The sequence below is a fragment of the Tauraco erythrolophus genome, chromosome 22, assembly GCF_009769465.1.
Source record: "Tauraco erythrolophus isolate bTauEry1 chromosome 22, bTauEry1.pri, whole genome shotgun sequence".
NCBI classification, from domain to species: Eukaryota; Metazoa; Chordata; class Aves; order Musophagiformes; family Musophagidae; genus Tauraco; species Tauraco erythrolophus.
This window is the reverse complement of record NC_141486.1, coordinates 10,782,936-10,805,740: the sequence shown is the minus strand read 5'-3', so window position 1 is coordinate 10,805,740 and position 22,805 is coordinate 10,782,936. Positions and strand designations below refer to the sequence as shown.

At 38.8% G+C, this 22,805-nt stretch overlaps 1 protein-coding gene across 4 annotated transcripts in view; it reads right to left on the bottom strand.

Annotated features, from left to right (window-relative positions):
- Positions 1-22,805, bottom strand: part of RABGAP1 (RAB GTPase activating protein 1) — a 72,560-nt gene that overhangs the window by 43,219 nt on the left and 6,536 nt on the right. For 2 of the 4 annotated variants that reach the window (XM_086624948.1, XM_086624946.1), the window contains exons 2-12: positions 21,840-22,041; positions 15,598-15,832; positions 15,306-15,510; positions 14,510-14,684; positions 14,021-14,178; positions 10,738-10,848; positions 9,570-9,636; positions 8,240-8,342; positions 6,865-7,034; positions 3,956-4,130; positions 2,116-2,209 (exon numbers count right to left, since the gene is read on the bottom strand). In XM_086624948.1, coding sequence (XP_086481074.1) covers positions 2,116-2,209; positions 3,956-4,130; positions 6,865-7,034; positions 8,240-8,342; positions 9,570-9,636; positions 10,738-10,848; positions 14,021-14,178; positions 14,510-14,684; positions 15,306-15,510; positions 15,598-15,832; positions 21,840-21,989 — 1,643 coding nt within the window. In that variant the 5' untranslated portion in view covers positions 21,990-22,041. Of the gene's footprint in view, positions 1-2,115; positions 2,210-3,955; positions 4,131-6,864; positions 7,035-8,239; positions 8,343-9,569; positions 9,637-10,737; positions 10,849-14,020; positions 14,179-14,509; positions 14,685-15,305; positions 15,529-15,597; positions 15,833-21,839; positions 22,042-22,805 lie in introns of all 4 variants that reach the window. The other 2 variants (XM_086624947.1, XM_086624950.1) reach the window with 2 other exon arrangements.

Sequence of the window (22,805 nt, the reverse complement as noted above, 5' to 3'; positions counted from 1 at the left end):
CAGATACGTGGATGGTAATTTTACAGACTGGGACTCCTTGTTGCCTTTCTCCAGTCTACAAGGTTCCAACACAGTAACCTGGAGCCTGGCAATGCCAGACATTTAAGTCAGTCTATACTGCACAGAACCTAGTACCGTAATATCCTCCTTCACTTTGCTTTCTCTAAATAAAATCAACTATAATAAAAATAATATTTTTATAAAAGTCACATTTATATCTATATACATTCATATCTATAGACGTATATATCATTATAGAGCATTTATTATATCTTTATAATATATAAATACTTGTATAAAATACTTGTTCTGTACGAAACATTCGAATTCTCTGTAAAGGCCTGTAAAACTGCTTTGCCTTAATCATGGATCAGAATAAGTACAATAGTCGTTCCAGTGAACACAGCCATCAACTCTATGGCTGTAGACTAAAAGCCACACACTGCTAGATTCTTCCAAACTATTTTGAAATGAGAAAATTGTGTGACTCAGCAAATGGGAGCCAAATACTATTTAGAAAGCACAAAATACCAATGCAGATTTAATTGCTATACAAATCTAATTGCAGGATTCTAAAAAACTAGCATGAAACTACCTGCACTCTGATTTTTATGATTTTCTATCCTCTTACATTAAAAGCTCAAGGATCATTACTTCCAAAGACTCATTTTTAGTTAAGAAGGAAAGCCCTTTAACACATATTAAAGTTGTTGCCAGCACTAGCACAGAAGCACTTCATATCCTCTTAGAGCTGCCAAAACATTTTCAATGGGAGTCAGGTGGCTTAATTATCCTTGAGCCCTTGGAAGAATTACAAAAAAAATTCAAGTTGAAAGAAACTTTCTCACAGCACCAGATGCACAGAGCTCATCTGTTAAAGATGTTTCTACAAGTCTAGGAGAGGGAGGGAAACAGGATCATACATCATTTTACCACAGCCTTCTTTCTCCTTCTTAGGAAGGCATCCATTTCTGATGTCCACTTTCCTACCAGATTAGTGCAATATATTGGTGCAAAACCAAACTGGATGTAAAAGTACTTCTCCAAGAAAGTACTAAGTAGTTGCAGAAAACAAAGCTAAATTATTATAAAATTAATGAAAGAGAATCCTGGCTAAGTGGTCACATCAATACTTTTCCTTATCTAAAGTGCATGACTTACTCTAACCTCTGCTGTCCTACTCCTTGGATCTAATATTCTATTCAGATCTTTGATCTGCTGCACACGCTGTGCCCTGCGCCTCGGTAACATGAGGAAGCAGAAGGCAACTAAAGCCAGAGTCAAAATGTAACATATTTGAGCTCAATCTGACATTGTGCCTGTCATCCCCTTTTGTGAAAAAAAAAAAAAAAAACACACAACAAAAACCAAACGAAAAACACCACCCTTGAATTGTGCAATAATCAGCATCACTTTCTTAGAACTGCTCAGGCTACTCCAAGATGAACAAAAGATCCTTCATGAAAGGAGGACAGGTGTTGCATTAGCAACTTGACTGTCAAGAAACGCTCTTCTTCTAAATTGGCATTTTCTAGTAAAAAAACAGAAGAGCTCATGTACTTCCTTCTTGGCAAGCTCTGGAGCCATCTTCCTTTAGACACGGGAGGAAAAGCATCTTTGCTATCCAAGTACAAATCTCCCATATTCTTAAGCTCCAGTTACTGAGATATGACAGCTGCAGGAAAAGCTGGCTGTGAACTACATCAGAATTACAAAGAGGAATGGAAGGGATCTATGAGAAATAAAGACCAAGGAAGTGCTGCGTTTTCTTTATACTATTTCATCTAGTTTTTTCTTTAACAAAATCCCAATGAAACTCACAGATAAGTAAAATACTCATTTTAAGAGATAATCACCTGAGAACACAGCATAAGTTAATTTCTATACAGTATTTAAGCATGCACTCAAAAGTGAAAATACTTAAAACACTCCCTGAAGAAATCAGAAAAAACAAAGTCACAGAATAAGGGGTGTTGTGGAGATGAAAGAGGAATAAATTCATGCTAATCTCATCTCAGCTGGCTTCTGGAAATAACAAAAACTGCAAGCAGAAGCATCAAACAAGACTGAGAATATTCAGAATTGTAATTTTCAGAATGTGATTTTGTCACTTACCATTTGGACAGCAGCTCTCCCCACGTCTCAAGAATTTTTTCTGCACACTCTTTGGAAACATCTCCAGAACCACTTAAGAGTGGTTCGTCATTGTCTGCCAACAGAACAGAGGAGATGCTATGAGACCAACAGCCACTACTCCACCTCTGCACATCTAAACATTGCTCTCCTAACTGTATCCACGTGGCAAGAACTCCTCCTCATCCGTGGATGCCGCGCTCGTGCGCTCAGGACAGAGAAGGCAGACGTAGACTCTTCCAGAGGCACGCAGTGATGTGACAAGAGACAGCAGACCAGCGGCAACACATGAAATTCTGGTTAAAAATCAGGAAGAAAATTTACCACGAGGGTGGCCAAACTGACACAAGGGCCCAGAGAGGTTGTGGAAACTTTACTGGAGATGGTCAAAATGCAACAGGATAAGGCCTTGGACAATCTATCTAGGTGGATCCACACTGGGCAGGAGGTAGGATTACAGACCTCCAGAGGTCCTTTCCCACTGAAGTAATTCTACTATTCTACTCCAAACTTTTGGAAGACTACAAAAATTCTCAAAGAGTGTATCTTTCTGTATATGAAAAGCTACAACACTGTAAAAGCAAAAAAGATGATAAAATCAATGTGGTTCCACCGAGCAGCTGCAGACTTGCCATGTTGTTCCAGATCCATGAAAATCCAGGAGATATTTTACTTTACCTGTTTTGTACTTTTACTTTGAAAGCCAGTACTTTTTGATAACTTCCTTTGCTTAAATTAAACAGATTTTTTGAATGAAACGCATTCAAAAACGCAGTGGAGAGGGAGGATGAGCACAATCACAGTAACTCTTTTTGAAACCAATACTGCTGTACTCCCGGGTATTTTTAAACACTCACAGCAAGTAGCATATACAGAAACTACATTTCACTGATACAACAGTCAATATTGTTTGTGCATTATTGAGGAAATACATTCTTTTTCATTAAATCTAGATTTTCTAAATTGACACCTCAAGTTGTCAGCAAACTCTTGCAATGCTGCAAGTTGTACCAGTAAACAAAATCTCTCCCTATATATATGTGTGTTCCTGGTCTAGACAACAGTACCGTGGTGATTTAGCGCAGTGGTTAGAGATTGCTAATGAATAACACTTGCAAAGGAGTTAATTTTCAAAACAGCCCTCCTCTCCTTCACCTTCTCCCTCCCTAAAAAGGGAAATTAAAGCACAGAAGTGAAACAATTCACCCAAGGCCACTTAGAATGCCAGCAGAAAAAGTGAAAAAGCAGAAACTCAAGTCATCTACATTTCAGCTCAGAGCTGTAGGGCCAGATGTTTATATACTCAGAACTAGTCCATATTTTGGTTTAAGAGAATTTTTAAAAAGCAGAAAAAAGATCTTGAAAATGCATTAAGTTTCAAGCTGGGCAGGTCCTGGTATAGTTTTATGTATTACAGATGTCTGTACTCGCCTCGTCACTAAAACATGATGCTTGGTTATATTTCCAAATAATATCAGCTTCTCATTTTCACCCTCAAATCTATTCACAGCTGCTCAGGGAGGGGCAGAAGCTACATGATAATCCCAAATCTTTAGCAGACTCTTTTCACATTGTTCCAAATATATCACTCCTGAGGCCTGGGCTGAGAAAAGCGTAGACACAGAAGTGTCAGACAAGGGAGAGGCTGGTCCAGGAATGTGGGGGTACTGGTTACTGAATGGCCACAGCATTAAAGCAAGAAAAAAAAACATCAAAAAAAGTCCAGCTTCTGACTGGAAAGGATTCAACGTGTTGGATAACTATGTTATTTACCGACTGCCCTTTCTTTCAATGTATACAAAGCACACAATCCACTTCTTACCTTCCTCTTCATCATCCTCTGGAGGAGAGGGAATCATCGAGCCCTGTGACCCGGACTGGGGCAGACGAAGAGAGGGGCTTGCTGTAGTTTTTCTTCTCTCCCTTTCTGATTCACTTTCTAGGCACACAACTTCATATAACGTGTCCGAGTTATTCTTTCTGTCCTTTTGCTTTATCTAGGAAACAAGAAGTTTCATTTTCCTGAGGCAAAGCTGTACGAATACCCAGATTACTTCAGAAGGCTCACCCTTCTCTTTCTGGAACAGGAAAGCTGAGAAACAATTTTCATCCCATTTTACAGTGAGGAATGTGCAGTCCTTGCAGCACCATGCAGGCTTGCAAGTGTTTCCATCCCCAATACCGCAGAACGCTGCACCCAGAAGGCAGGAGTATCTGTCACATACAGAGCAGAAGCATCACTCGAGCCTGCCAGCCACAGGTAGCTCATCCTTTCCACCATAAATGGACTGGACACAAATGCACAGATTTTTAAAGCTGTAAATGCATCTATCCAACAAATGGTCTGAGAGGAAGGTTCCTTAATATGAAGGAACCCTCCCTTTACTTAAAGATTAGTGGAAATTAAAAGCAAAATCTTTAAAATTATGTCTAATTTCTCTCTTTAAGTTTCTGGGGATACTGATGGTGGCAAAAGGAAAGTTTTAATAAAAATGGTTTATAATTATTTTCCCACCATGGCAATTGTCTTTAGCAATGCTTCCAAGTCATGTGTCTGTGTATACATTGCTGCAGGAACACAAATTGTTGAGTCCCAAAGTCTATGACGTTTCTCATAGACTGTTTTCTCCATAATTTTCGAAGCTTTGATACTTTCCTTTCCTTTAAAGGAAGATTTTTCTTTCTGAAGTGGTTCTAGAATTTTAATGCAGTCTAAGGATTTAGAACTTTTTTTCATAAATGAATAAAAATACAGAGTAAAAAAGGAAAGGTGAAGAAAAAAGGGAAATGAGATTTATAATTATACTCTACACTAAGCTCCCAGTGCTCAATTTTATCCTTTGGAGTATTAAAAATGAAGAGAAATGCATCAAAACTAAAAATGACTAAATCACTAAATGTAATCTGAGCAAATAAAATCCCTCTGCTTTCACCATTTCCAAATAAAGAAACACTGCCAAAGTAAGATAAGCCAATTCTACACAGCTGTATTTTTAATAGGCTAATCATGACTCCATAGAAACAGGTTTCCCTTCCAGGCTTATCAGGCAGTACATTCTATATTTGTTGCTTCCACTATGAATTTTGATAATCTTCCATTAGTAAACACTGGAAGTTGGACAACCTGACAGTGCCTGTGGAAAAATGAGAATTAGCTAAGCTAAGGCACAATGCCTGTGAATTTGGTAAGACAAAAGATACAGAATTAGCTCAGTAAGATAAGCTTCCTTCATGCTGCCAAACACAAATGGCACCTTTTGGAGGCTGTAGAATATTTATAGCCCAACAGCCTTAATGGTTCAACATCTCCATGTTCCACTTAAAAAATATCCTAAATAAAAAGACTGATCTCATCCATGAAGAATTTTTTCCGCCTTAAATTTTGAAGAAAAGTTTGAAGGAAAGTTTTCAAAATGTTTATTCATATTTTGTACAAAAAATAGGACATACACAATAAAGAATCCTTAGTGAATCTCATCTTTGTTACTACCAAGCTACCATTATTTGCTGACACCTTAAGACAAATGCAAAAAAAAAAAAAAACCAACCAAAATAAAACCCAAAGAAAAGATCAAGAAATCAGCACTCCAACCTTGCTTTTTTTGGGCTGCATCCAGAACTATTAAACCTTCAGAGAGCACATGCATCCACATTGTTATTTGCTTCTATATATTTCCATTTCTTTAAACAGGACTTTAATTTCACAACAATAATTTCTAAAGCAGGAGAATGGCAGCTACTTCAAGTACATCATCTCTTCAGCAACTTGGACCTTCAACTTTCCAGCCTTATTTTGAGACCAAGTTATTGCCTTGTACTGTTATTATGAATATCCCGGACAGAAATAATCTTTTCCTTTTTAGTAGATTGGGTAAAAATGTGAGTTGGAAAAAACAGTAAAAGTTTTTAACAAGTTCTAGGGATTTTTTTTTTGTGGTTGCTCGGATTTTTTTTCCCCAGGGGAAACTTGGGCTATGTGTGAAATCTCTGCTTCCAACCATGTACAAGGAGGAAAACAGACTTTCACAAAAAAAAAAAATTTCCTAATTTCAGGTTGATGCTGGCTCATCTGAAAAAAAACCCAACAATGTTGGATTTGTATGATAAAAATCAATTTAGTGACATATCAGACAGCATGTCACCAGGATTATATTAAAGCCTTTTTTTCCTCTTAACCCTTAATTTCACATACTTATCTTACTATACCCTTATGCAAACCACTCTCAGCATAGCCCCAGTTTGCAGATAAATCCTCCGTTCCTTTTATTTCTGTGGTTGGCTGGAAAACCCATCAGCCTCTATGTAACTTTGCAGCCTCATCGAAACTATCAAAATTTGCTTTGAAATGAGGACAGGCAGCTTTTTATGGGAACTTTATATAGCCAGCAAGAATTAGCCTAGTGAAGGATAGCTTTTCTAAACTTGAAGAGCATTTTTTGTACCTCTTTGATTCAGGTGCAAAATGGTGAAACATGCACAGTATGTTCGTAAAGGTTTTACCAACCACAGGGAGAAACAACCATAGTGAAATTCTGATCTGCCAATAGGCACCAGTAACCAAAATTCATCTTTACCTCCAATCTATTTGCATTTATTCAGCATTATATCATAAACCTACCTCGTGAGTCTCGCAACAACATAACGGACTGTACCACAGCTACATTTGAAAAACAAGCTTCCCAAATCCCAAATCAACTGTGGATTTTATTTATTTATTTATTAAAGTGTTACCTGTTTCAATTTTAGGAAAAAATTTTCAGTGGAGCTACGCTTGCTGAAGGGCCAGAACAATCTCTCATTAGGTGAGCAAACTCTGACTTTCGTCTCTAGAATGAATCGAACAGGTTCCTGAACCTCAGTTATCACCAAATCCACAGCGGTAGTCATGAACAACACTTTATCTAGAGAGAAAAAACAAAGTGATAGTATTAAAAGAAGTATTTCAAACAAAATATTCCATAACCTCTTTCCTAGTAACATGAAAGAACAGATAAACTTTTTTGTATAATTCAATTTCTTCTGTTATTTAACATCTCAAAAACCTAGAAGTTTCAAAACTGGAAAATAAGACGACTAGGCACTATTTACTAGACAGTAAGGAAACAAAGTCTTCAAGACAAGAAAATAATCTTGTTAAAGAGAATAAAAATTTTGCCTTTTCAAATCCCACTGAAACGTATCAAAAATCTTCATTAAATATTACAAAGGATCTGTATACTTAACTCCACAGTGCAGATCTCTTACCATCTAGCCTAATTGCATTTTGGTTTTACAAGTTACTTAGATAACACTGAAGACCACCATATTAAAGGCAGCAGTTAAGACCATCTCAGCTGTGAGATTCAGAAAATTGACTATACAGTATGATGCTCCAAAAAGAGGCAACTGGATTCACTGACCTACGAGATCTCTTCCAGTACTAAATGATAAATTGTGTCCTTTAGGTAGGATAGCATTCAATCTAGCAGCAGATTGTACCCAGCTGTACCCAGCAGCTGACTTTTATGACTTTGTCCAGTCAATTCCCATTAACTTCCCCAACCTTTGGCATGTGACTATGACAACAGACTGAAAAGGTGATAATTCAGCTGACATCTTAAAAGAGGTAATGACAGATCTGTTTCAGGACTCAAGAGAGCAATGCCTCATCAGCTATTTTCAGATTACAGTTGGGAGTGTTTCATTTTCATAGGTAAAAGAATCCTTTTTTAATTAAAAACTTGGATTCAGAAAAATCTGAACTGACCACAGAAATAAGCAAAGAAGAAATCTGCAACAGTCATTTACTGTGACTCTCAATGGGATTCTTAAGCAGCTCTAATGGTGCACAAAGCATCTGCATCCTGTCTCCACACCTACACAGCCTCCTACTGGGATACAGTTATTCTTATAGGGTACTATTACTGAACACAAGAGTTTTCTTCTAGCCTTCTATTTTGTTTAGATTTTTCTGTTACATCTGGCATCCTACTGTCTGAGAATACATCCCAGTACCATGAAGAAAGTCTTTTGGCAGGATTCATCTTAAAAGAAAAGAGAACTGATCCAATGCGCACTAGGTAAGTCATTTTCCCTGGCTAGGGATAAAATCTGGCTGAGTTCATACCTTTTGGTGTTTCTTCATTTACAAATTGGAAGTGTGGAGATTTTTGATTCCAGCTCCCAGTGATCACGTATGATTTCCCATCAGAACTTTTACCCATGGACTCCTGGAAACAAGGTAAATTTATGTATTTTTATTTAAATTCAAGAAACCTCTATATTACTCAGTCTCAGCCCCACAAAACAGCTACTGCACTGGCAAGAGGAGGGCAGGCATCTGAAGTCCATGTGGCACAGTGCTGTTTGGAGAAAATAAAAGAAAAAAGCCCAACAAAAAAACCTAGAAAAAGCGAACCAAACAAAGAAACACCTTTTCAAGCTTCTTTTAAGTTGTTCTGGAAAAATCCAAGGCAATCCAGTCATTTTGGCCTCATTTGGCATCATTCAGTCTCTGAATGACACCTGCCTGAGTGGTAAAGCATTTAAACATACAAGGCTTTAATCATGAACTTAGGGGATGTAGTTTGTTGCCTCTCATACAAGAAAACAAGCTAAATCAGAACACTCTCTTACAAACTCTGAACTTGTAAACTCAGCAGATGTTTCACGTTAACATACCTTCTACTTCGCTATGATGTTTTAATACACCAGATGAGTTTTATTTTATCCTAAGTAGCTACTTTATATAATAAATTTTACTCTAAAACATCTTGAGATACATCTTCATTCCGCATACAAAGCACATGTTATTCAGTTATTAAGAACCAAGTCAATATTTTATCTTTAGTGTTCATTGTGTCCGTCTTCCCACCAACCTTATTTTCCGGGCAATCCAAACCCTGGTAAAAAGCAAAACTATTCATGCAGTATTGGACCTTTTTGGGTACTCACTACTGTCACAAGCGTGCACTTCATAAATACTAGCAAGTTGGTTTTCACAATACCCTTGTGAAGTCAGATGATGTCTATCATCTTTTTATAAATGGAAAAGTGAGTCGTAAAAATAAAGCACTCACTAATTCTCAGTGTTATATTTGAAGCCAATTAGGCCTCAATTTTCTACAGTGATAAGTATGCTGTAAAACTTTTTGTGTTCGAAGCACAGCTCTTCAATATTCAGCACTTCCAAAAATAAGGTTTCATGTTTCTTATTTCAGAAATAAGACTGTAAAATTGGGCAACTCCCTTGACCAAGCATCACATCATATTCTAACCCCGCAGCAGAGGCAGGATTCAACCCAGTTGCCCAGAGCCTCACCTTCAACAGCATAAGCTACAGCATCGATCCCCACCAACAAGTGTGCAGAAGCATCTAAATCTTTTCTGTCTACCCTGAGATCACACACAGCTGTAATCAAAATTATTACTGAATTTGGTTAATAAAAGATGCTTACCAAATCTAAAAGGTGCATGTCACCACTCCGAACATCTTTCCCACGGCTAAGGAGAAGGCCAAAACATCTGCAAAGCCAGGCAAAAAATTAAAACTGCAAAAATCAGACTTGCTCATAAACAAACCGTTAACATTCCTTATCTAAATACTCACTGTCATACATCACAAGCAGCTCATGAATCCAGTAACAAATGTCAACAAACCTTGACATTTGAAAGCAGTATCAAGTGTGTCACGTAAAACAATGTCAAGCCAACATTAAAAATGTCAAGCAAGATTTCATAAGGGTATTTACAATATGATTTTTACCCTACCCTACAGTAGCGTGGAAAGTACTTCAATAATCTTTGTTTGCGTAAAACAGACACTGTTAACAAAGGTTCTCTACCCCACAGGACAACTTGGCCTGCATTCTTCTTTTTTTTTTTTTTTGAGACATACTTGCATAGAATTTATCCTTTGATACAGAATCAGGAAATTCCAGATGAAGTGCAAGGACCTGTCTTTATGGTTTCGTTTCACAAAGACTTTTTGCCCACACAGGTATATTCCACTTCATCCTCTGGCTTACCACACTGTCCTGCACTTCATTTCAGACTACAAAGGCTGGCAGAAGCTGTGTCCTTTCATGTAGTATGAGCAGCCCTAAACTCTGTCAGCAGTCAAAACCTGCTAATTTATTTCTAAGCAGGGAAAGATCTGAAGTCTGAGCTCTCCCCTTCCCTACACAGACATTCCATATTCTAGAATGCCAGACTGCGGCAGATTCAAAGGTACAACAACGCTCTCAGCTGCAGCAGAGATGAAAGGAAAGCAAATTGAAATAACTCAAGTCACTGACTAGCCTCAGCATTTAAAACAAATCAGCCACTGAAAATAAAAGCAATATGTTTTGTAAAACAGGTTACGAAATGGGTACTTAGAGGAGATGCAAACACTGGTTCCACTATCGGATCTGCGCAAGATTTGACTGCACCTGTACTGTGTCTCCTGCCACACACACGCTGAACAAACCAATCTGCTCTTCTGCACAATCCCACTCAAGAGAGGGGTGTGGAGTTAAATTACATAAATGGAGTATTCACAGAAAATTACTAATCTGACCCCTCAGAGGAAAGAGCATGAAACATCAAATAGATAAAGAATTTTTTAAAAACTGATTAAATTACCTCTCAATAGCAAGTTCTTTATTAGTTGTCTGTTGGACGTAGATCACGATCTTCTTATCAATTCCTTGGCGGAGTTTAAAGCATTGTCTGTCCTTGTCTTTGGGAACTGCACTGTTATTTACCAGAAAAGGGAAAAAAAAAAAATCAGAGCGTCATTTATCTATATTCCTTGCATGTATGAAAAACAGCATGAGACACTTGGTGAAACCAGTTTCTTACACAAAACTCAAGACCTTTCCTCCTTGCACACCGCCACCAGTAACATGAAAGAAATGGCAACATAATTAGGTGACGTTATTTTATCATCATTAAGTGAAAACCAAGAACACTTAGTTCTCAAAATAAAAACTATGTTTTTATACTGCGTGGCTCAGTGTTGAGACGTCCAGAAGCATTTCAAGAAACTTTCTAAATATTGATTCCCCATGTAACATGCAAGTATTACCTGTTAAGCAGTTACTTATAAGAAACTGCCTATTGCTTGCTTTCACAAGGGAGGTGACTGCTGGGACACATGGTAAGCCTACAAGCCAAGAAAGTGCACCTTGAGCCTGTTATTTCCCTTATTTTTTCTCTAGAGAGCACCTTCTTCTCAATGCCGCAAAAAGAGGGGACCGCGCGCTGTCCTAATCCACCCCTCAATGCTAACACACACACTAAAGGTTCAGCACCCATACTCCCTGTTGAGCAGCACAGTGGCACTAAATACTGGACAAATTCAGACTGTTGGGTTTTGACTTTCTTTTTAAGTCAAGTACATGTTCACTTTTCCCCTGGATATATAAATAATCCTTATTTTATTTCAGACTTTCAAACTGTGTTGTTACCCCCAGAAGTTGCAAAATGGACTGTGGAGTATTGCCTGTAGTTTAACATCCCCAGTAAAATTTGGGTTTATTTTCTGACAGCAGGTGCTTATCCAGGCCAGGGAATGGCAGACTGCCTGTAACTGCCAGCAGGAGTTTTATCCCCAGGGCCAGGACAGTGGAGTTACATGCTTAGAGCCAGGACCTGCAGTCAGATCTCATTTCCCCGGCACGGCAGGAATGCACGGCCAGTGACCCAAGGTGCCAAGCGGAGGCAGATGAGCCAAGACAGGTTCAGGTACATTCAAGACTGAGATCCGAGACTGAGTATGTGAACATGTTCTCTCAGCTTCCAGGTGAGTATGGACCTGGGGTACCAAGCCAGTAAGACTGAACTTCACCTGGGGTACCAGCACGTGCTGCAGCCGTGCTCCCACCTGCCGTGCACCCCAGTGGCTGCTGCTGCATCCAAGCCCAAGAACTGTCAGTATCTTTCAGGCTCAGGCCCTGAGCTAAACCATTTTTCAGTTTCAACACTCGAGCAGTCCTTTGGAGTGCTGAACAAATACTGGATTATTAAATGGGATTTATTTATTTAATACGTAAAACTTGAGATGGATGTAAATCCGAGAAGAGAAACATCTCTGAAGCTGTGGCTAGGAGCCAATGTGCTCAACAAGTCGAGTATTTGGCAGACACGCTGCACTGAAATAAAGACACTTCAGCCACTACAGAACACTATAAATGGTTGCATAAAACATCTAAGGGCACTGTATATAGGCTAATCAGAAAAAAATCCCAACTTTTTAACATAAACTAAAAGAAGTCTTTTTAGAAACCTAGTTTATCCACCATCACACTTAGCATGAGAACAGCATCAGCTGACACAATGTGAAAAGCTGCTCTGAAGCCTTCACCCTCCACCACCATTTGCTAATAACACCTGGTTCAGGAAAATAAAAGAGGAAAAATTAATTTTGTTTTGAGAACTGGGTCAGAAAACAGAACCAGTCAGAAACAGAGGCAACCTTTGTTCATAAAGCCTTTTTGATACTGATAAAGAAACACTACTTTACAGAGCAGAACAGGTGAGTATTTTAATTAAACAGATCATAGCAAAACCAAGGAGAACTAATATTGATGATCTTTGATAACAAATTTGAATTCTGCCTTCTTTTCTGCTTTCAATAACTAGCAGAAATCAACTCTAAGAAATCACATGGAAATGAGTTAAGGAGGAAGGATTTATCCTTCATATTCTTAAAATGCATGATGTAACTTGAAGTTGCAATCACAAGGGGGAAAGAAAGCAAGCTGGCTTTTTACTAGAATAAAAATAACAGCACGTCTACACAGGCAATGTCATTTAGGAAATTTACCTTTCCTGGGCAGCACTGGAAGATTTCAGCTTGAACTATGCAACTCCAGTAACTACCAAAGCACTGTCATGTAAAGATGAAAAAGTCCAGCATATATGATTTGTTCTACTAGATTCTGCTCTCAAACTTCCATAGAGAATTCTCTCTGTTCTACATATTTAAGAAAGATTGAATTGAATTTATCCCATTCATGGAACAAAAGCAAACCTAATGACTGACATTAAAATGCAAAGTGGTCTTTATGTTCCTGTATATTTGAACCTTCTGCCTCTACACAAACATCTTTCCTATGACTGTAAGTAAACAACTATTTAAGAAAGGGTTTTAAATAATACTATTACATTAAATCCTAGACGCTGATCACAAATTCATTATTGTACGGTTGTTTTCTGACACCAGGTTGCACACAGAGCCACATCTCTGCAGACAGAAAACATTTTATGGACAGCTACACCTTTATTTAGTTCTGGAATAGCAACGTGGGAACAAGTCTGAGATCTTGATCATCAAGCTCTCGGCTGATGAAGCAGTAATAGTCCTGTAGTAGATACTAAAAGTAAATGTGTCTTGTGACAAACAGATTTGGCTAAGTACTTCTCTGGAGAGTACCTTATCTCTTGGGATCAGCAAAGTTATTTCAGAAATCGAATTTTTCAGAGTATCTAGTTTTCCCTGCCTTCTCTCAAGAGATTTTATTAAAAATATGCACCCTTATGCTTCCTGCAGTACTCACCACCTTTGAAAACTTGGCTGAAAACAGGCACAACTCTGCACATGAGAGCACTGTCACAACGATGTGTTTTCAGCTTCATCAGCAAGTCAGCCGAACACAACTTAAAACGCATTGCACAGAAAAGGGTTTGAAGACAAAAGAAAAGTACAAAATAGAAAAAAGCACTTTGCAGGTAGCACCAGGTTCAGTTCAGTGACCAAGACGAAATAGTCGAGAGGGCCATCCCTGTTTTACTTCTGTCTGGGATTCATTTAAACTAGAATAGGAAATTTTCAAAAAAGGGACTTTAGGGACCACCTCAGACCGCCACTCTCTATTCACTCATTTTTCACTGACAGAGCTAGACAGGAATGACGAATCTATACCTGAAATAACCTTTCCCATCATCTTCTTTGATTTCCAGTGACACAGAGAAGGTGAAAATATCGCTGTCTGGAGTCTGTGGGGTGGCAATGGCTGAGAGCGGCGTTTGTTTGGCAGAACGACGGAAGGCAGTGGCAAAGCTGTACAGTATTCGGCTCACCTGTGTTTGGATGGCAGGAAAGAAAGATCAGAAAAAGCTACAGACATACAGAATGAAACAGTTGAAACCTGCCTGAATTTTCACTAAATAACAGAATGAGAAGTAACTGTACGAAAATAATTCCACTTTAGCATCTAATTAACTTTCTTCTAAAAGATTTAACCATTAAATATGTGTTCTTATTTCATATCTGAGGTTTCTATAATTATCTTAACTTGGGGTACAAAAAATTAATTACATTACTTCTAAAGTGCCTGAAATACTTCAGCTCCACTTCAGTAATAATGTTTACATGTATGTAATTATCATTTGACAGAAAGATTCAACTTACAGCCTCTTGGATTTCACATCGGAAGACATGAATCCTGAAGAGCTCTGCATTGTAGTGGCTTTCAGTGAAAGCAAAGCAATCGCTTTCAGGGGTTCCATCATGCCCTCGCACACAGAAAAGGATTTTATAGATTGGATAATTTGCTATTTCTGTGTTTGTCTGAGGATCTAAAAGTCTGTTAAAAGAGAGAGAGGGAAGAAAACAAAGCTTGCAGCTTTAGAAAATTATTTCAGCCAGCTATTGACTTGCAAGCCTCGACAATTTCATAGCTAGTGGAGAAATACATCATAAAGAAACTAGCTCCTGACTGCCATTTACTACACAGCTTGACCACAATAATTATATTTAAATTGAACAGCATAAAAAAAAGGTACAATGCAACAGACATTTCCACCAATAATTTCCCCATAGTTTTCAGGGCTCAGCCTTCAAAAAGCTACACTAAGACACAGCAGCAGATAGCTTCATCCCTGTTCAGCCTCGTCTATCAGTCATTTTCCAGCCCTACAAACTAAATACTTTCCAGGCTATTTCCAAATGTTCATCAACAACCACTCCCACTATGGCTGCTGGGACACCTTGGATCATCCTCATATTTCATACTGATCCTTGGGCATAGGTAAACAAAGTCAAAGTATCACTTTTCTCAGTTCTGTTTAAAAACCACCTTTTCCACCAAACAAAATCTCAAGTTGCTCATGTCTCCTCCCAGGTAAACTGGTAGCTTGCTTCCTTGGCTAAAGGAAAAAAGACTAAATGCACAAAGTCACTGAGTACACCTGAGTGCACTGCATACCTCACTGTTCCTTCGGAGACATTAGGCACTGACAGAGTCACGTCTAAAGAAATCTGGCACTGGCTTCGTAAGATGGACATCATTCTGAGGGCTTCCACTTCACTCCGGGGAGCGTTCACGGACGCACAGCCCAAGTAGGTGAGCTTGCTAAACACTACGCTGTCCTCATCTGTCATAGGTGTAAAAGGGCTCAAATCTTCACAGTCTAAGGTGAGACACAAAGCTGAAAGTAAGAAGCAACATAAAGCTAGTTCATAAGATACCACCAGGCATTCCCCATTCTTTTTCTAACCTCCCTGGGATGGTTTCACTGGCAAACTCATTTCTGGTTTCTGGAGTCCTGCCACCGACACTGGGTTAATCGTAGAGGATGCTGAAGATTCGAGGACAACAGGTTCTTCCCCATCTCCATCAGTCCTAACTTCTCCTCCATGGTCCCGGTCACTTGACTGATCTTCCATGGGTGGGTCCATCAGCACGTCTTCAAGTTCTCTCTGCAGCTGCTGTTCGCTTCCATTCCCCACAATCTGAGAGCCACAAACAGAGTTGGGACACAAAAAAAGACTGTTCAAATGAAAAATGATACCCCTCAGGCATAAGGTCATTCATAGGCTTTTTCTGCCAACCAAAGCAGCAGTTGACAAATTTCACCTAGTTACAACTGTGAACACAAACTGCAATGTACAAATGCTCACCAGTGCAGATTACATCTGTCCTGCTTTAACGAACCAACAAGCTCAAAGCAGGAATTTCCTAGTACTGGAAAAAGTGAGGAGACTGCTTTAAAACTAGTCTTTAATCACCAACTACAAAGGCTAGCTTATGCCATAAGCAACTTACAGATGCCCACAGTATAGTGGCCTACAATAATTCTCAGAATAGTACCAGAAAGGGCCGAATATAAGTAAATACGCTATGTGGTTCATGGGTAAGATAGCAAGATTTCACAGGGAGAGAAGAATCTGGAACAGGATGATGCCATCATGCTGAGGAGAAGAGGTAGTGTGTCCTAACACTCATCCACAGCCTGACTTTGCACTCATTGAAGTCAACACAAAAGCATGAAGCAACTCAAATGGTGCGAAATTAGGTCCTAAGCCAGAAAAAGAATGAAAACATTAATTTCAGGAAATTCTTCGATACTGTATCTAAGGAAACTTTGACCATTCCTCTGCAATTAATAGGGACGTGACTGATGCTTTACAGAGTTTAGAAATTAAACATGGAAATGGGGTTTATGGAAGTATTTGACCAGATGGCAGTCAGTGAAAGGTATCTGATTCCAACACTTCAGCTGCTGGCTGCTGGTTATTATTGTTGGCACCATAACTCAACCCCTATGAGCAGATACACATTTCGGCATCCTTACGTCTCCGTAAGCCTACTGACTTAAGATGCTACACACAAGCGAATAAAATACAAATTGTGCAACTATCCCAGGTTCTTCAAAAGACTGTAAATGAAGCCTTATTAAAGAAAATTTTCATTTTTAAAATCTTTAAAATAAGATAGTAGAGAAAGGAAGTGGTTAAAGACAGGAGGAAAGATATAGAGCAGATAGAAATCTGCCCATAACACAGACTCATTATTGAAGCCAATTCCATCTGCCTCAAAACTAGCATGTCATAGAAGAAAACTAAATTATCTTGAAAGAACCTAAACCAATGGCCAAGGTTCTCACATTTTAACAGCAAATAAATCAAGCTGAAGTCCAGTTAAGATTGCTGAAATACCACTAGAACAGATTATAGAACACCTTCATGGACGCGAACGAGCCCTGCCATGAGTTAGATATACTATAAGCAAAACATCAGATGTCACTTAAATATTCGTACGTGCATTTCCACCAGGTGTGTCTTGGGAATAATTATAGTGAGATTAGAGCTTTCTCAGCCAAGTCAGAATTCTGACATATGGTCATTTCCATCATATCCCCAAGGACAAACTTCTCAGTTCAGAGGGAAAAGGAAGAAATGTGACTTACTGTCTCCTCTTCCACACTCAGACCCACATTCTCCAAATAATTATCTGTATCTGCAGCCTCTATCTACATTGCACTGAAGGTGTAAATTGCGTATTAGTTTTCTGGTGAAAAATAGCTATTTAATATACAAGAATATTAACAAAGAACAGAAACTGCTGACCTGGAATTGCTCTTGAATAGAGCAGAATACACTCACTTTAAAAGAAGAAAAGCCCTAGAACCCTCTTCAGAAGAAAGCAGGCAAAAAGTAAAATCTAAAAGTAATGAAAAAAACAGCAAGCACACAAGATCCTAGAAGCAGGAGGGACGTTAAAAAAAAAAAAAAAACCAAACCTTTTTAGTATGGATTAAAATACATTTATGTGCTATCTAGGATGACCTGCCAGGAGCAGGACAGAGTAACCACCTTACTCAGCTGTACATCCACAGAAGTACCACTAATCTGTAACTACTGTAGGAACCCACAGATTTGCATTTTCCTCCCAATAATTTTAGTACTCATTTGCACGATTCCTCATGGAAGCAATGAAAAATCTTGCACAAGCATGTGGTCAGAGGCATAAATGTCAAGTTTATTATTCAGGTCTTTGCAGGCATTCGTCAGAAAGATGATGATGGAAGATGCAGCATGTTACTTTACTGTACAGTTTATATGTTTTGCAACGAAATACAATGAATCAATTATAATGTACCAGCCTCATCAACCCCTATATATTAAAAACCCTAAAGTAACTCCTAGTTTACAGGACCTGTTTTCTATGAAACTTGAAGTTAAAACTCATTCTGGAAAAATCCTGCACTTCACATGCTTTTGCTCTCAATGATTACACAGACTTCAGTTGTGGTTTGGGAAAGGAAGGTGAAATAATCAGTATCAGTAACTTACATCCAGATACTGCCCTATAAAACATGATCTTGAAAATAAAAGTTCCTAAATTTACTAGCAACAGGTAAAACACGAGTTCAAGTTGTTTACGGTGTGACAGAAAATAAGCACGTAAAAAGAAAAAAAAAAATCTGTCTCGTAAATATTCTAAAACTTCATCATCAAAATCTTAATTTTAAAAGTAATTTAAAAGAAAGCCTTCCTTCTCGGCCCAGACTACCCTCAAAGAAGAATTCTAAAAGACACAGCAAATATCATTTTGGACTGGAGGAGCTCTGCTGTCCTCATAGTCCTAACAGTCAAGCGCAACACGCCAGCTGCCCGAGAAACGAGGACTAAAATACAAACTGAGACTAACTTCATGTCAACCAAAGCCTCTTCCGCAGCCGTATAAATTCACCACATCGTGGGAATAGTGCACGTTAAGATGTAAACAGGCTTGACACTTTGCTGCAAGCCACAAAACCAGTAAGAGGCAGCACGACAGAGTGCAGCAGAAGTAGGGGCAGAAGGGAAGAATAAACAAGGTGGACCCAATACATGCTTCACGTAGGTTTGCTCGAGATAGAGGAAAGAAACCCTTTATCCCAGTCATTGTTTTCTCTGTTTCTCACAGCACTGAAAACTAATTTTACCTAACCTTTAGATAGGATGTAGCCTCCTTCAAAACTTCCTTTACAGCCACACGGGGTTTATTAGAACTGTACCTTATTCCCTTCTCTAAACCCGTGCTGCTGGCCTCTGCTGTGAGAGCTCTCGTTGTATCACGCAGTTCAAGAACTATTCTACCGTGTGCTCCAGAAGCAAGGCTTTTGTAAAACCCAGTTTAGTCCCACTGGCAGTAGGCAAAAGCAGACACAGAAACAATACTGGAAAGCAGAGACAGCTAGCAAATTGTATTTCTGGAAAACAATCTCTGACAACCCCTTTTTAAACTGTTTGAACCATGTACTTCAGCACAGACAAAAATCAAAAACACGTTTATGAATTACGACCAACTGAAATAAAACATGATTCCTGATAGTATTCAGAAGAAATATTTATCTGTCTGGACTTGAGAAAGAACAAAAATTAAAGTGTGCATTAATTCAGTCCACAGGACTGTTACTTAAAATTACAGCACACTAACATATTCGAAATGAGAGCCTTAGGCTGTGAAATTTGTATATCAGATCTACTACATTCAGCAAACACAAGCCTAAACTTCTAGCACCATCCTCAGACTGCACTTAGCCAATGTAAGATCCTCAAACTGCTTTTCTAAAGAAACAGAACACCAGAAAAAGACCTCTGCTCAAATATGAGCCTGAACTTATCTTCTGCTTTTCTTACTGGGCACACCAAAGCAAATGGGTTTTGGCATACACAAAAAAAATAACTCAGCTATAAATACCAAAGCAATTGCTTCTCCCTGAAAAAACTCATTTGTTCCTAGGAAATACATAACCTCAGTTCTCATGTTGCACTGTTAATATTAATTTTCTATATGCTGCTTGAACACTTTCAGATACCACTGTGACAGTACTTTTAACACACCTTCAACAACCTTCACAACGCCACTTACCCAAGCACACAGACAATAATTTAGTAATACAGTAAAACTGGCTACTGAATGACTATTTGCAAGTTGAAGAAAAAAGATACCAAGAACAAAGCCATATTCTAGGGTAGCATCCCTCTTTTCTTGAGGAACTATACCATAAGACAACTTCTGTCCCTAAGAACAGCTAAAAAGTCTTCCCATTTCCTCCGTTCGAAGTTCTCACCTCCTTACGCAGAAGGAAGGAGGTTAACAGGAAGATCCCAGCAGGGAGAATTCGGACTGCACACTGACTGCTTATGTAAGGTATCATGCTGCCATGAACCATTCGCATTGCAGCCAATAACTAACCAGCACATACTCCCAAACACCAGAACACCAAGAGGCTCAAGGTGAATCACTTTGTTCAAGGATTGTGCTCGGTCTTGGCACCAAATTCACAGGGAAGCTTATCTTTAAGACCTGCAAAGCTCTGTGACATGCAGTGCCAAATCAGGGAACAACGTAACTTTATTTTACCATTGCTGATGATCAGGAGGCAGCAGTGCTAAAGCTCTTCTTTCCTCATCAAGAGAAGCAGCATACCTGCAGCCAGCATCTTACAAACCACTTGGGAAGTAAGGAAAATTTACGAAGTAAGTTTCAGGAGTCAGTTTGAAATGGATTAAGGAGGTATTTGCAAGCTTTATGAAGATGACTTCATATACAAGTCTCTTCAATTTCTTTGATTGTACTAAACAAGAGATAGGGTGTCACACAAACACTGCAAGACCAGGCAATTGTTAGACCACGAGTACAAATAGCTCCCATGTGGAGCAAGAAGTGTTGCAGACTACAGCATTTCATGTTTTCAAATTTTCTTTGGGAATAACAGGATGGAATGGAAAATCTGGTTAACCGTGTCTGTCTCCTGAGGTCCCAAATGATGCATCACAGCTTTGGGAGCTAATGACATACACTGCCACATAAGCATTCTCAAGGTAAGAATTTCAAATTTTTTTAGACTATCCTATAATGTGAAGTGGCGATCTTCTGCAACAGCAATAAAATACAAGTGAACGTTTTTGCCAGATCAAGCAAAAGTAAGATATTGAAACTCTTAACTAACAGAATTAGCTTGAAGTCCTATGTAGAAGAAAACAGCCTCTATAATGGCATGTCTTGCCCAGTACTCAAAAGAACGCAAGAAATACCACCAAAGCAGTTGGGAGGTAAAAGCAAGATGAGCAAAAGCATCAAGAAATGTTCAACAAAGTCTCTAGTACAACCGCTGCTAAGGAAAAGAGGAACACTCAGTCCAACAGGCAGAACACGTGATTTCTCATCATCTTTAAAGACATAAATGTGAGTGTAGACTTCAGTCTCCTGCAATGGTGGAACAGCTCGTTCCATCTCCCACAAAGCATTCGCTAACTTGACTCACTCCAGGAAAGAACTGGTTTTCAACACATTAAAACGATGGAATTCAGCGTGATCACCTTTCTTGTGTCACTTTGCTTAAAGACTGCTGAAATACAAATTGGGATGAAAGATTTTCTTTTAGTAGTAGCCAAAAAAAAAAAACCACCCACAAAAGAAAAAAGTGACAAGGTTCTCTTTTCAGAACAGCATTTTTAAAAGTGAGAAGATGTTGAAATGCCCTTCCAGTTCACACAAGCCTACCACATAGGCTTGTATTCTCAGATTCATGCCAAGTTGTTAGTTATAACTACAATTCTACATTTCTTAAAGAGAAAATTTCACATTGGGGAAAACTTTAATATATGTTTGAATTAACAGATATGGTCAGATCAAGTGTACATTAAAACTTTCTATCTGAAAGCTGTGATAAACTCACAGTTCCAAGTTCTTGACAGTCAGTCTGTTTCATCCTAAGCACTCCATGAAAGATTCTGCAAAGTGGGGAAAAAAAACCCACAGGTAGTGATGGAGAGAGCTCTTACTCAAAACCTAATTATCACCTCTGACATCAGCAAAAATAATGCAGAAGTTACTGGCAAAATCGATTCTTGATAAGTTCTCCCTTCTGTCAAGTTTTCCACAATAAAGAAGTCCCTCTTTAAGCTCTCTACGGTTAGTTTGATTCAGAAGAACAGGGAACAAACTCAGGTTATTGATTCTTACCTTCAGTCCTGTTTTTTCATCATCACTACCATTATTTGTAGATGGTGTTTCATCCCCTTGCCTGGAAACCAAGACAAAATCTTCACTGTTAAGAGTGGATACCGAGTCTGAAGAGACACTGATTTTTCCAACAGAAGCCTTGTCATCCATGACTTAAAAAGGAAGTTCGATTCATGAATGAGATTAAATATTTTATAAACTCCTGAAAAACAAAAATCATAAAAATACTTATATAAAACTTCATGCTAAAATGCTCAAACGTTTCTTTTCAGAAACCCACGGACTAGTTATAAAAAGTAACACATCTGACAGCATAACCAAGTCACCGCTCCTCCGTCAGCGTCCACGCATGGTCCTGCTTTGGTTTTGCTACGAAGCACACTACTACGAGAGCACTGGTTTCCACAGCACACAAAAGGGAAGTTAATAAATCTTTTTGCAGTATTTCATGATTATGTCAGACACCATTTTCTGCGCATAGCACAACACAGGCCCTTGGAACACACACTACACCTGCTAACAGGGCACTCGTATTCGTGCCAGAACTAGAGGGTCCATTTACTTTCTCCAGATAATGTCTGCCTTCACCTATGTTCATGCAAAAATTACTTGTGTGGCTATCAGAGCTCACTGTATGCTGCACTCACATTCTCTTTCCCCCAAAACAAGAGTTAGATCTTGCTCCTGATACTTTGTGGTAAAGATGCTCTAAAACCTTGGGACATACAGCATTTCATGAATCTATTCTCAACCTTCTGTACTGTAAGGAACAATAAAAGAAAAGACTTCCAAGAAGCAGGAAGAACAGTGTAGGCTGGATCAGTACTGAGAACGAGAGCCAACACAGGATTTTAAAAAGCTGGAACTGGCACTGAGAGGCATTTGAAGACAAGAACAAAAGGTGAAGTTCAGCTGCACACCTTGAACTCTACAGCACAGATTCTCAGAATCCGCGGGTCAAAACAG